Source organism: Sciurus vulgaris (assembly GCF_902686455.1).
Source record: "Sciurus vulgaris genome assembly, chromosome: 9".
In the NCBI taxonomy this organism is placed as follows: domain Eukaryota; kingdom Metazoa; phylum Chordata; class Mammalia; order Rodentia; family Sciuridae; genus Sciurus; species Sciurus vulgaris.
The window spans coordinates 106559005-106573532 of NC_136469.1; the positions used below are offsets into that span (position 1 = coordinate 106559005).

Consider the following 14528-nt stretch of genomic DNA (forward strand, 5'->3'; position numbering starts at 1 on the left):
GCTCTGCGGAGTAGTTAGGCATTTCCGCTTCTGCAGTCAAGCTGTACAGTCACATTTCCAACTTGGTGTCATGATTTGGTCTTATCTATATCTGTATTGAAACCTGTAAGTCCTTCTAGAAAGAAAATTGATTTGCTCTTTACAATTTAAATTGATTGAAATTATTTGGTTCAGTAGATGATTTAAATATACAGAACATATAGACACTAAAAATGTACTACTTATTCTCAACCTCCCATAGGACTCTCTCATTCTGTTTGAGCTATTTGAAGTTTGGGATACAAATTGAATCAATGAGACTTTCCCTTTGCCTTTAAGTGCTGGCTATGCTAAGTACTTCAAGAATCATGTCATGGGCCTCAGGAATGAATGAATATTGTCATCCTGTTATTAACCTTAGGAAATGTCAAGTTAAAGAAACTTCTTTTTCTTGAAATTTAATCAGATACAATTTGAATTAAGTTCAAAATTCAACTTTGATTTCAGTTTCTATATGAAATGATGGAAATCTATATCACATGGTAGAAAGGAAAAGGCAATAGACAAAAGTCAATGCTTTTTTTTTTTTTTTTCAGAAAAAACTCACATGAATTTATAAGGCAATGTTACACTATAATATCACCATTCTTCCACATCTTGGTTTTTAAAAGCTCTGATTAGCCCTGAAACATTATATAAGGGTAGAATATATTTTATATTGCCTTTGGTTTTATTCTTCCAACTATATAAATATCAAACTTACATCAGTAGTGTAACATTGCTCACACAATAGACAATAGAGCATGAAGAGCAAGAGTCTGAATTCATGCAGCTAGTTCTTATTGACTCTGACCATATCACTTTCTAGTTAATTACAAGATGGAAAAAATAATAACACGATCTAATTCACAGGACATTTGTAAAAATTAAAGGTTATAAGGTTCAGAAAATGCTGAGTGTATGCTCCTGGAATACCACTAATACCCAATAATGTTACCTATTTTTCTTGTTCTTTTGACAACTCATGACACATGCTCTGTCTGTACTACATTAATTTTTCCATGAATGATTATTTCTTCCAATAAAGTATCTTGTACATACACGCCACTTTCCCATCACTGTTTAAAAGTGCAATTGTGCAAAATAGTCAAATAGCAAAAGATTCATGCTCTTTGACTTCAAGGAATCCATTAGTATTCTGCAAGAACTTTTAAGCATGATGAAATTCATATATTCTCTTTGTCAACACCAAGGGATGCTTGTCCTTTTGACATCTCTCATCATATCCTCTAGGATTAAAGGTTCTTACATCCAAATAATGGCCAGTGGAGCACATGGTGAGGTGTATTCTTTTCACTGAGAGTAGGGCAAGCCTTTCCCTGTTTTATTTAACAGGCATTTGGCACTGCTGCAGAGCAGGGCTGGTGGCTGAGCTGACGCTGAGCTGGCAGCCTCCTATGTGGAGCAGAGTGCTGGCTTACTTTTGCCCCCTTTCCATTGTGGTAGCTGTTGTTGTCACAGCATATTACCAGACAAGATATTTAGTCTGTGACTCAATTTCCTCAGAGTTCATCAGATGACTGCTCTGAATATTTCTTTTTGCTGTACTTGGGATTGAATGGGGGGTGGGGACCCTCTACCACTGAGATACACCCCCAACCCTCTCTGATTGCTATGAATATTCTAATTAGAAAATTCTGATTTTGAACACGGTTTGTCTTTGAAATGACATCTCAAGTAAATAATAAGGTTCTCTTGATATGACAGTCTTCCTATGATATTTCATTTCATATTTAACTAGCTTCACTATTGAATCATTTTGCCAAATCTTTTATATCTTTATTTCCTCTTTTTTTTTTCATTCCAGTGCCTTTTAAGCTGCAAGAAGGAGAGGTCCGCATTATTTCTCTGGAACAGTGCCAGTCCTACTTTGACATGAAGACCATCACCAATCGGATGATATGTGCTGGCTATGAATCTGGCACAGTGGACTCCTGCATGGTAAATTGCTTTCTGGTTACCCAGGAGATTCAGTTCAGTGATAACTTTCAGTGAGCCTTCGTAAACTCATTATTATTCGTGTATGATCCTTTGGGAATGTTTTTGAAAATCATTTTTGCCAGGCGTTAATTATTTATAGCGTGTCTCCTCCATCCAGTACCCAAGCCGTGCCCCTAACTATCTCCAGCTCCTTTGCTCAGGTTACCTTCAGTTCTGTCAACTACTAAATGGTAATAACACCTCCTGTCAGCAGCAGGAGGAAAACAGTAGTTTCAGTCCATCTCATTGGACATTCTTAGTGGTCAAACAATATAAGAGGGGCAAGTAGCTCCAACCTGACTGCCTAAGAAAGCAGGAGGGCACCAGAGGACATTGCCAGCCATTAGGATGATGGCCTTTGGGTACACACCAACACCTTACCTTCCAGAGTGTGTGACAGGACTTCCTTTGTCTTAGGAATAGTCACAGTGGCATTGTCTGGGCCCTCTGGCTCCCATTTGATTGCCAGCATGTTCTCAGATGACACTGATGTGACCTTTAGATATCCAGTTCCTGGCCACACAGTTTGCAGAGCACAACAACCTAGCAGTGCAGGGAATCATTTTTATTTTTACTTAAACACTCAGTGACTGGTCTGGTTCCCAGAGAAAGAGGAAAATTGCAAGTGCTCAAAGAAGCTCATAACAGAGTGGAGAACATAGTCAGTCCACTACACTGCTACAAAGCTCCTTTGTTATTTCTCTGCTTTTCGGTAGATCACATTATTCCCCCGTACACACACATTTTAATATGGAAGAAGAGATACAACAATGCTATTATCACTAACCCAATATAATTAAATTTTTTTCTTTTTTATTTTAACAGACTGCATTTTGATCATTGTACACATAAGGGGTACAACTTTTCATTTCTATGGTTGAGTACGATATAGGTTCACACCATTTACGTAATCCTACATGTACATAGGATAATGATGTCTGCCTCATTCCACCATCTTTCATACCCCCGCCCCCTCTCACCCTTCATTTCCCTCTACACAATCCAAAGTTCCTCCATTCTTCTCTTACCCCCCACCCCCATTATATATCATCATCCACTTATCAGGGAAATTATTTGACCTTTGGTTTTTGGGGATTGGCTTATTTCACTTAGCATGATATTCTCCAATTCCATCCATTTACCTGCAAATGCCATAATTTTATTCTTCTTTTTGTTGAATAATATTCCATTGTGTATATATACCACAGTTTCTTTATCCATTCATCTGTAGAAGGGCATCTAGGTTGGTTCCATAATCTAGCTGTTGTGAATTGAGCTGCTATAAACATTGATGTGGCTGTGTTACTGTAGTATGTTGATTTTAAGTCCTTTGAATGGAAAATCATATGATGGGAAAAAGCCCAGTGGTGATTCCTTAGATAATTGTCTTGGGACACAGGGAGAGATGGTACCCTTTGCAGTTCCACTGAGTCATCCTCCTTCCTGCCATGTGACCATGTGTCCTCCGGTTGTGTGGGCAGTGGTAGAGAAGTTCTTTCTTTTTTTTTTTTTTTTTTTTTTCATTCTCTATAAGATGTCCAGATTTAATTTCCCAAGCCCCCCAAAAAAATCATCAAAAAACTTTTATTTTCATAGTGCTGGCTCAAATGCTGGGTCTCATGCATGCTAGGAAAGTGTTGTACCACTGAGCTACTTTTCTAGTGCAAAAGATAAAAGTATTTTAAGAGGTAGCATGATATGGGGTTTGGGGCACAGGCTTTGCACCTGCAAGATCTTTGTTGAATCCCTTCTCTGTCAGTTAAGAACAATGTAATCTGGGGACATCTAACTTCTGTGTACAGTTTTCTCATGAATAAAATGGAGTATTCTGAGGATAAACTGAGTTGTTATAAGTGAGCACTACTATCTGTCATATCTGAATGTTGTGTCTGGCACATACTTAGATTTTCAATTAATAGTAATTAGGCTCATCTATCACTTTAGTGTTCATTGTGTCCTAGGATTGCTTCAAAATGCTAATAACTCATCTGATCCTCATAATCATCCCATGTGGCAGTATCATTGTTTTCCCTAAACACATCAAGCAAACAAGAGAGTAAGATTAAGTCATTTGCCCCAGATCACCCAGCATGCTAGTGTGAGGCTATGGAAACCAGGCAGTCTAGCTTCAGTACCCAGGTGCTCAAGCACTGTACTACCCTAGTAGCAATGATTAATGTGACTACACTCCTCTTTTCCCCAGTGTGGTTTGGAGGTGTACCACAAAGTAGCACTTCTTAGCACATGTTCCAGGTCATCTCCTGGTAAAGAGATGTCATTCTTTGAAAGGGAATTTAAGGCCCAAGCACAGTTCCAGTCACAGGTACATTGATACGATGACTCATAGGAACCAGGTCTTCCAGTTTCTGAGTAGTGGGAATTTGGTTGTAAGTCTCCTAAATGCATGCCATATGTTCTGTACCACAGTCCCAGATAGAAAACAAAACAACAAAACATAAACCCAAAACTGCTTTTTATCAGATGTGGAGCAGCAAAGTTGCTCACCAAAACCTTTAAGAGGACATACATTGTCTTTCTTAATTGCCTCAACAAGGGCCCACTGGACAGCATGGGTCCCTCTGTGAAGGTCTGTTAATCATGTTGATCAATATTAAAGCCAAGCATAACTTGGGCCTAAAGCCCAATCTTATGAGAGCAGAGAATCCAGAAGACAACTAGACCAGTAGTCTCTTTAGCAGTTTTCTCCCTTTCAGTTTAAATTGATGGCTCTTTGCTTTGTTTTCCACCTAATGGAACACCTGCCTGATTCACTAAGCCTCACTCGAAATCCCCATCTCAGGAAGGCAATTTTGTTCATTTCCACCTGAAAGTAATCACACCTTCCTCTGAAGTCCTCTTCACATCCTTTTTGCTTTCCTGTAAAGTTGTTCTTGCTACTCACACAAATGTTTGACTACTTTACAACAAAAATCATGCCTTTATCTGGAGCCTAATGTGAAATCTTGCAGAGTAGCTGCTAAGTAATTATTAGGTTGATTTTCTGATCTGGAAATGAAGAGGTGCTGATGTCTAAATGTGTCCCATTGTAATTATTCTCTGACATGATAAGAGCTCAATATAAATAATTAAGCATCTTAGAATTTGTTTTATATAAGGAAAGATAAATATTGGGGGAAATATGTCTAATAAAAATGTATCCAGGAGAACTGGGTGTGTAGCTCAGTGGTAGAGCACTCACCTAGCATGCATGAGGCCCTGGGTTCAATTCCCAGCACCAAAAAATAAATGTTTCCAGAAAAATTTGCCTTTAAAATTTTTTTTAAATTAGTGTTTCAGGCAGCAAAAAATTATTCAGCCTCTTACAAAGTCTATGCTTATTATTATTTAGATTTAGGGCATTGGAAAGTTATGAATGCCAAGGTACTTCTACAAAAGCATACAGCACAATAAAAAATTCACTTCCACTTTATAGCAATAATATTCACTAGCATTCTCAAGAAGCAGCATAACCTGGTAGTCATGGGATAGGCGGCCTGTTACCAAATTATCTGGGTTCAAATCATGCCTCTGTCAATGAACAAGTTATTTAACCTGTAAGTTAGTTGCCTTATCTCCAAAATGGACATCATAGCAATAGGTATCAATTCTTAGTTATTTGGTGAAGATAAAATGAGCTAATACATGAAAAATGTTTATTTAGAAGAGCATTGATAAACAATTTTTTTCTCTAGCATTCTCTGATACTACCAAATAAGAAGACCACAGGCACATTTAAAGTTTGAAAGTCTCACAGGAAAAGTAGTATTTCAAACTTTTCCCAATAAATTTACTTTCTTCTTTATTTTTTTAATAGCATCTACTCCTCTCTTTTGAGGCAGTGCAGGACACATCTCTCTTACCAACTCTGATCTTTTGAGATGTAGTGAATATTAATATTTGTAATGCCATGGTACTTTATGGTTAACTATATTTGGGGAATCATGAAAATACAGGTATTTTAGAATGTTTATGTAGTACCTATTGTATGGACGAAAATAAACCTTTGCACCATTTGGGGTACTTTTTATAGTTAGATGATAAATCAGTGTTATAGAATGAGATCAATTAAGAGATCATCAGTTCTGATATATAAAATTATACATACTTTATGTATAATTTATGACATATTTTGGTAAGTGCAGTAAATGACTAAAAAGTGTCTTCTGATTTCAGGGCAAGAATGAAATCTCTTCCCAAGCTAATCCCATTCTTTTAAAGATCAGAATTAATAAAGTCCATTTGAAAGTTGCATTCACACAGTGAAAAGCACTCTCCTTCCACAGACTGACAATGAAAGTTTTGTTTTAAAATTTTCCAAGAAGTTGGTTAAGCTGGGTGGGTTTGGCTTTATTGTACCCTTGTGATGACATACATGCCATTAGGACTCTTGGAATCCCAGTGACTAAATTCCTTTTCTCTTCATTATAGGGTGACAGTGGTGGGCCTCTTGTTTGTGAGCAGTCTGGAGGACAGTGGACATTATTTGGTTTAACCTCGTGGGGCTCAGTCTGCTTTTCTAAAGTCCTGGGGCCTGGCGTGTATAGCAATGTTTCCTACTTTGTTGAATGGATTGAAAAACAAATATATATCCAGACCTTCCTCCTAAAGTAATTCCAATGATGATCAGAGACTTTTGCCAGCAACACTGAAAGAGAATGGCCTTCTTGACTGTGAGGAGTTTTCTGCAGGAAGATATACAGAGGTGCTTTTCACAGACAGGAAAGGCTCAACATGCACTGCAGATTTTCATATTTGTTTTAAGACCAATTTTATTCAGCTTTTTTTCAATTTTATTGTTCTCTAATTTCAAATTTGATGAAAAGCTTTAAAAAAAAAAAGAAAAAAAAAAAAAAAAGCCAAAGCAAAGCAGGTTTTGTTCTTTTGCCAGTCTTAGTCTTGACTGAAACATGAAATTGTCAACTCTGTAGCAATTTAAAATAATGCAGGCCTTAGGGTAACACCTTACAGAAAGTTCTGTTTTAGTCTGTTACAAAATGGACATAGAGATCTAGGCTAAGTTTTCTCCTCCAGTTTTTATTTCTCAAGCACAGTAGTTTAGGGGAAAATTTCAATACTAACATTGGAGACTGGCGTTTGATTTATTAAAAATGAAGATCATTTACTTGCTTAAATTATTTACTATTTCTCTTCTAAAGTTTTCGTAATTCTCAAAACTTATGAAAGGTAGAGTTGAAAAGACCAGTTACTGACATTGTAAGACTTTGGATGCAAAATCCTCAAGACAGCAAGATTAAACTTGACAATATAGTTTTGTCCCTCCTGGATTTAAGTTGTTTATAAATTTTATAGAAAAGTCTTCATAAAACTTTTCTCCATCACTGGGGCTTCTCCAGTGTATGTCAGTTGGCTATTGAGATTTCAACAACTGGGTCAATATTCATGGGAAATATTTGTTTTTGCTGATGTGAAAATAACATGGAGATTAAATTTTACCAGAGGAGAACCTGCTGTACATTAGAGATATGCAATGTTTTAAATAAAAAATTAAATTGTACCCCCCAAAATTAAATATGAAAATTTAGTTTTCCTGTATTCATTCATACCAGAGTAAAGTCATAGAAATATGTTTCAAAGCACAGAAAAATGTTGCACGCAATAAAGCATTTTGTAATTTTCCCCAATGATGTCTAACAGCTGGTGTTGCCATTTCTTCTCATTGATAATTAAAACATAATTTTAAAGATGCTTTTAAGCACTAGGCCATGTTACGCAAATCAATATTTCAAAGGAATTAGTGTTTAAAACTATTTTTCTTCATTAAAAAAGCTTCAAAACAGAAATATTCACATATACCTAATTTAATTAGTCATCCATTTTGCAACATCCAAATGCCTTTTCAAACAAGTAGGATTTGCAACTAACCTCCACCAGCACTTGGACCGCCTCAACATTCCTAATAGAGACTACCTACAATTTTATATGTGTACTTTGGTCCTCTTTTCTACATGTTAACACATTTGAAATTCAAGAAGTACTTTTGACACTTACTTTTCATGTTATTCATCTCCTGCCTTGTAGTTTGTTATGTAACCTAGAGAGTGTAAAAGTCCCCCAATCTAGTTGTGGTCACAATTGTATGAAAGTTCAAGAACACGTCAGTTTTATTATGGTTTGGAGGTATATACTTGATATAACAACTTTTAACCTTGTTATATTCAGTGACATTTACATATTGTACTTATTTTAAATAATTATGAATTCAAATAAAACAGTATTATCTTTTTTTTGTTTTGGATGACTATGAAACATAGATAGCAAATCCCAGGAAATTGTTTTTACCTCTACAATGGCACACTGTCACCCAGTTTTCCATCAACCAATATGTACCTGATATCTCACTCTCACAGGTACCTGCCCGTTAGACCACCCCAAGTGACTCCTGCATTAGTCTGAAATTTGAGGTTTCTAATGGTCTCAAATCACTCACTGAGTGTTCACTGAGAACATAAGCCCTGGGAAGAGCACACAGATGTTTAACATCTAGAGTACATTTTGGGAACCTGATCCAATTCTTTTCATGAATATTTCATAATACAATTAAATCTCCAAATGCATTTTATTACAATAATACAATGATTGACACCCCCCCCCAATTTGGTGGAATATGCTGAATATCAAAACACAATGGATCACATCATTGTGGGTAACTGTGAAAAGGAGTTACTTTCCTGTAAATGTTATCCTTTAAAACTTAGATCCTTCAAAAGATCCTTTAAAAAATAGATCCAAAGTAATTTCAGATTAGTGGTCAGATGTGTTTCAAAATTCCAAATTTTATGTATTAAAAATATAATTTAGCAATCTGTAATAAAATAGATTAACAAAATATTTGAATAATTATATTAAGTATACAAAATAACCTCACATTTGCTCAGGACATTGAGTCTGTATCTAATTTATGAAAAATCTTTCAGTTTTCTGTCTTCAGAATTTGGGAATTACAGGTACAAGATCATAGCTCCATAACATGAGCATTCAATAATTTTCTCTATACATACGTATAGATATTTCACATGTTGAAAATTGACCTTTATCCTGTTCTTTTTAGTTCATTCTTTTAATCTTTACAGTCTAACCTTTGAGTTACAAGTGGATATACCCCTACATTTTAATTTATTGGGACCTGATGACCTCAGGGAACGTGGGCCAGCTGGCTGAAGATAACAATTTCCTGGCAAAAAGGTGCTCTGGGATTTTCCTTCTAAGTTCTGGTACCAATTACAGTTGGATTCAATGAGTGTTTACAAGAGTGATAACAGTTTTTCAGTACACATTGTATAAATAGTTTATTTTTAAAAATCTTAAGCAGAAAGCAACTTCCATTAGCTTTATGGGTTTTTACAAGTTTTAGACAACAGTCTATAAAAAAGACAACTGAAGAATAATAACAGAAGGCTATAAAAATATAGGACAGGATAAGAGGCAGTAGGTAGAGTAAGCCCTGAGAATGACAGGTTAATAGTCATTAACAAGAACTTGATGTAGACATTGTACATAAGCATGGAGTTTCATGAAGGAAATTCTATATGATTGGTAACTGACAACTTTCTGATGAATAGAGATAGAATTTTAAAAGAACTTCAACAGGAATATATGATCTTACAATAATAGCATCTGGCCTTACTTGGTTTAAACTTGTCTCTTGGTCCCAACTAAAGTCAACATAAATGATCTGTCATAGTAGTAAACTTACTATAGACATTCCTATCTTCAAATGTTTTGAAAAACAAGTTCTTCTAAGAAACTCAGGGAAATCCCTTGAAAATAATCTGAATGAGTCTGAATCCACATCTCATGTTTTACAGGCTACAAAACAAGAAAAGTTGTTGGGTATTGTAAAAAGTAGAAATCCTCAAGTGGTCTCTGGAATATTGCTTTGAAATATTTTGTCTCATTTTGATGAGGTTGTTGCCATTTTTAAAATTCAGAAATTGCCAAATAGGCTCAGCTGATTCTGCCTGCCTGACCATGCTTCTGTTTCCAACTGACAACATCTGCACAGAGGGAGAACTCTTGAGAGCTCTTCTCTTGACTGGAAGCTAAGAGAGGAACACATTCCTGGTATCCAATGGAATGCTATATCTCTCCTACCCATCCCCTGTAAAGGCTCCACAACAGGAAAACACTGAAATGAGCAGAGAAGTATGCTTATCATCTGTAGTCAGAAGACCAAAGGCATCTTCCCATAGAAAATAAAAAGCTATTAATATTCACTAACTATATATGAAACAGTATGGTTATTACTGTATTTTATATACATGGTTGTTTAAAATCCTTGTAGGAATTAATCTACATATTAACCATTTATAATAGTTTTCTTTCAATATGGAAAACCTCTTAGTCTTAAATAATCAATCTAAAAGTATTTTGCTTAATTAAAAAAATATTCCAGATTGGAACCTGCTTATTTGAAGCATTTCCCAAGAATATGAGATTTCCCAGTAAAATAAATATATCAACAAATGAATTCCCTTGATAATTCTGCATTTCTAAGACAATTAAAATACTTTCACAAAATCCAAAAAGTTTCATAAAAGCATTTGATTCTTAATTAAGTATTTGACTTTCCTAAACTCTGTCTAGGGCAAATCCTGTCTCTCTTTTACAAATGTATATACATACAATAATGGTCATTGTATCATTATTGTAGTCTAATATAATAATGGTCATCGTATCATTATTGTAATCTAAGCCTAGTAAAATGCTCATATCCTTTATAGAAAAATCCAAGTAATCTTTGCTTCATAGAGGTGTCTCTTCAAAATCTCTCTTCCAAACTCGAAAAAGTACTTGCAATTCCAAAGAGGAATTCTTAATGTTTTGAGAGTCCAGTCATCTCTGAGGCCTCAGTTTCAGAGTAGCCTATATCTACGGCAGTTTCACATATGCGTATGTTTCCTTGCTCAACAGCACAAGAAGTTGCTGACTTCATTGCAAAGGTAACAGAAGGCTCAGATGTGGGTCTTCTTCCTGATGTGGCAGCTGACTGATCAGCATACTTCGATGTCACTTCATTCATCTTTCCAGTTCTTCTCCACTTCTTGAGAGCTTCTGTCCTTTCCTCTGGAGTTAGTCTGTCAAAGTGCTTAGCTCTCAGAATTAGAGATGGAAACAGGGATCCCTGAAGAACTCGGTATATAAACCTAGGTTGCCAAGAACATCACAGAGTTATTTTCACCTCAAAGGCATCGTGGTATCCACAAAAAAAAAATACTAACCAATTAGAAAAAGTAAGAGAGTCTGGTGTCTACTTCGCTCTTGAGGTATAGGGGGTGGTAAGTGAACTATAAAATAGAGATGAAAAATGATAATAAATGAATTAATATTTGTGAAGCACTTAGAAAATAGTTAATGGTCATATAATCACTTGGCAAATAAAGTCTGTGAAAGTAGAGATATTAATAGTTTTTTTTTTTAGGTTTAATGTTTGATTAAATGAGAAGAATCAGGCAAAGTGTTGGCCTACAATAAGTACTGAAAAAATGTTAGATTTTTGCATTAGTTTTCTAGGGCAACTGTAAAACATTATCACAAATTCATTTCTTCTAGGGCAAGCTGGCCGTGACTATACTGACAAAATATTCTCAAAAATCCTGTGAGTCTCTGATGTATGTTATTGAGATTTATGCCATTAGGCAGGAAACCCTTCACAGATCTTTCCTGTATGCTATTGAAATGATTGTGTGGACCCATGAAACACATACCTAATCCCCTTAGAACAAGCAAAAAAGTTATCCAGGCTGGGGTGCAGTGGTGCATGCCTGTAATTCCAGGAGGCAGAGGCAGGAGGATCACAAATTCAAAGCCAGCCTCAGCAACTTAGCGAGGCCCTGAGCAACTTAGTGAGATCCCATCTCAAAACAAGATATAAAACAGGCTGGGGATGTGGCTCAGTGGCTAGTAGTCAAGCACCCCTGAGTTCAATTCCTGGTACCAAATAAATAAATAAATAAATAAATAAATAAATAAAAGTAGAGACGGCTGCCTGCCCTTCAGTACATCTCCCACTTTTCCTTTTAGAACCTCTGGATTTTAGCCACTCAGAGTCTATAGACCTACATGTTGGCCAGTGGATATGAGCAATACCATATACAACTACTGGGTAACACCAAAGAGAAAACAGAAAAACGCTGCTGGCCTTTCACTTTCCTCTTCTTGTGGGCAGGGGTGGGCAAAGATTTTGATATGCTGATGAGGAGCCATCTTCAATTATACAGATCAATTCTGCAAAGGTTTGAATGTTTGTTTCCTCCAAAACTCATTTTGAAATTTAATTGCCAATGTAACACTGTTAAGTGGTGGGACCTATATGATGTGGTTATGCATTGAGGGCTCCACCCTCATGAGTGGATTTGCCCTTCCACCTTCTGTCATGGGAGGATATAGCATTCAAGGTGCCATCTTGGAATCAAGAGTCCCCAAGCCCACTAGTGCTTTGATGTTGAACCTCGGAGTCTCCAGAACTGTGAGCCAATACAGTTTGGTTTACAAGTTGCCCAGACTGTGGTATTCTGTTGTAGTAGTAAACAAAACAAAAAACAAAAAAACAAAAACAAAAAAGTTAGACCGAGACAAAGATTTGGGAGACAGAAGAGGAGAAAAGGTAGAGGAAGGAATCTAGGTTCTTGGATCAGTTCATGAAGCAAAATCCTCATGGACTGGCAACCATATTAGACTTTTCTGTAAGAGAAAAATAAACTTCCTCGTTGTTTGCCCAAGCTACTTTTGTTCTCTGGCAAAACACTTGAAACCAATACTTCAAGTAGCACACAGAATGACTTCCCCACTACTTAACAGCGTGGTCTATCCCTCATTCTTACTAGTCGTTTCAAGGATTTCAAACCCATGATTCCACATATCTTCTTATTGGTAAAACAAATATGATACCTGGGCAGAAGAGCGATGCAGATTGTGAGGATACAAACTAGGTAGAACACTGGATCCAGCAGGTGCTCCTGCATAATCCAGTAGGGGTTAGATGGTGGGTTGCAGGTTACACACATGGCTCCAAAAGCCAAGGCAAAGAGAAAATAGGACAAGATGCTACCAATGATCACCAGCAGGTGGATCCAAGTCTGCAAGACAAGAAGGCAGGGGAAATGAACACTGACCAACAAGGCGCCATAGTCTGCAAAATTTGCATTACTAAAGAAACAGCACATCGAAGCCCTGGGGGAAGGGCACGACAGACTTCAGCAAACAAAACAAAATGCTGATGGGACACAAGAAGAACATTGTTCACAAATAGTTTCTATCACTGTTAAAACTGGTGAAAACTAAATCAAGTGCCAAAGATAATTGTATTCACAGTTTATTTGGTATCATCCATGCACCAGAAAGCATCTGGATTTTTCTTTTCTTTTTTTATTTTTTTCAGGAGGGCACTGGAAATTGACCTCTGGGGTACTCAGTCACTGAGTCACATTCCCAGTCCTATTTTGTATTTTTATTTACAGACAGGGTCTCACTGGGTTGATTAGCACCTCACTTTTGCTGAGACTGGCTTTGAACTTGTGATTCTCCTGCCTTAACCATCTTGACAAGCCTGTCCACTAGTTTTTGTTCCCTGGTTTTCCAGAGTCACTCTGGCTCCTCAGGGTTTTGCTTTGCTTTGTATTATTTGACTATGGTTCTTCTATGTGGTTTTAAGAATATTTCTGTCTTCTCAGGTCAATTAGTTTGTTGTTGCTCATAATCAATGGACCCTAGCTGCTACATGTCAAGTGTTAGTCCCCCTATAAATGTCAGAGCCTGTGGCATGACCTTAGGCAGTAGCTAAAAGTTCCTCTGCAATTGCTTGGAAATGAAGTAGATATTAAAACAAGATCAAGTATTTCAGTTCTAGAATTCCCTTTACCTAATCTGATATTTACATATATCAACTTTTATTACATTTTGGACTTGTAAGGTTTGGTTAGAGATGATTATGTATAAACAAAGCAAATGATGCCACAAATAAACATTCAGCTGTACTTCAGGAAAATTGCCAAAAGTAATTGGATAAATATAACATTGTGCATTTTAAACCATAACCTCATTCAGCTATTTCCTGTTTGAAAACCATTCATTACCAGGATGGTAAATATACCTTCTGCTATGGTTTGGATGTGAGGTGTCCCCCAAAAGCTCACGTGTGAGACAATGCAGGAGGTTCAGAGGAGAAATGATTGGGTTGTGAGAGTCTTAACCCCATCAGTGAATTAATCCCTGATGGGATTAACTGAGTGGTAACTGAAGTGGTTGGGTGTGACTAGAGGAGGTGGGCATTGGGGCGTGGCTCTGGGGTATATATATTTGTATCTGGAGAGTGGAGTCTCTCTCTGCTTCCTGATGATTCAAGCTGCTTCCCTCTGCCACACTCTTCGCCATGATGTTCAGCCTCATCTCGAGCCCTGAAGAATGGAGCCAGCCTTCTATGGACTAAGACCTCTGAAAGTGTGAGCCCTCAAATAAACTTTTCCTTCTTTAAAGTTTTTCTGGTCAGATCT

At 36.8% G+C, this 14528-nt stretch overlaps 2 protein-coding genes across 4 annotated transcripts in view; one reads left to right on the forward strand and one right to left on the reverse strand.

Annotated features, from left to right (window-relative positions):
- CORIN (corin, serine peptidase) overlaps positions 1-9755 on the forward strand; it is a 337588-nt gene extending 327833 nt beyond the window's left edge. Inside the window, 2 exon segments of the mRNA XM_079153921.1 lie at positions 1847-1980; positions 6448-9755. Of these exon segments, the coding sequence (XP_079010047.1) occupies positions 1847-1980; positions 6448-6630 (317 nt within the window). The 3' untranslated portion in view covers positions 6631-9755.
- A 936-nt stretch (positions 9756-10691) lies between these two features.
- Positions 10692-14528, reverse strand: part of ATP10D (ATPase phospholipid transporting 10D (putative)) — a 105292-nt gene continuing 101455 nt past the window's right edge. For 2 of the 3 annotated variants that reach the window (XM_079153918.1, XM_079153919.1), the window contains exons 22-23: positions 12928-13115; positions 10692-11183 (exon numbers count right to left, since the gene is read on the reverse strand). In XM_079153918.1, the coding sequence (XP_079010044.1) occupies positions 10853-11183; positions 12928-13115 (519 nt within the window). In that variant the 3' untranslated portion in view covers positions 10692-10852. The remainder of the gene's footprint in view (positions 11184-12927; positions 13116-14528) is intronic. The other variant, XM_079153920.1, reaches the window with a different exon arrangement.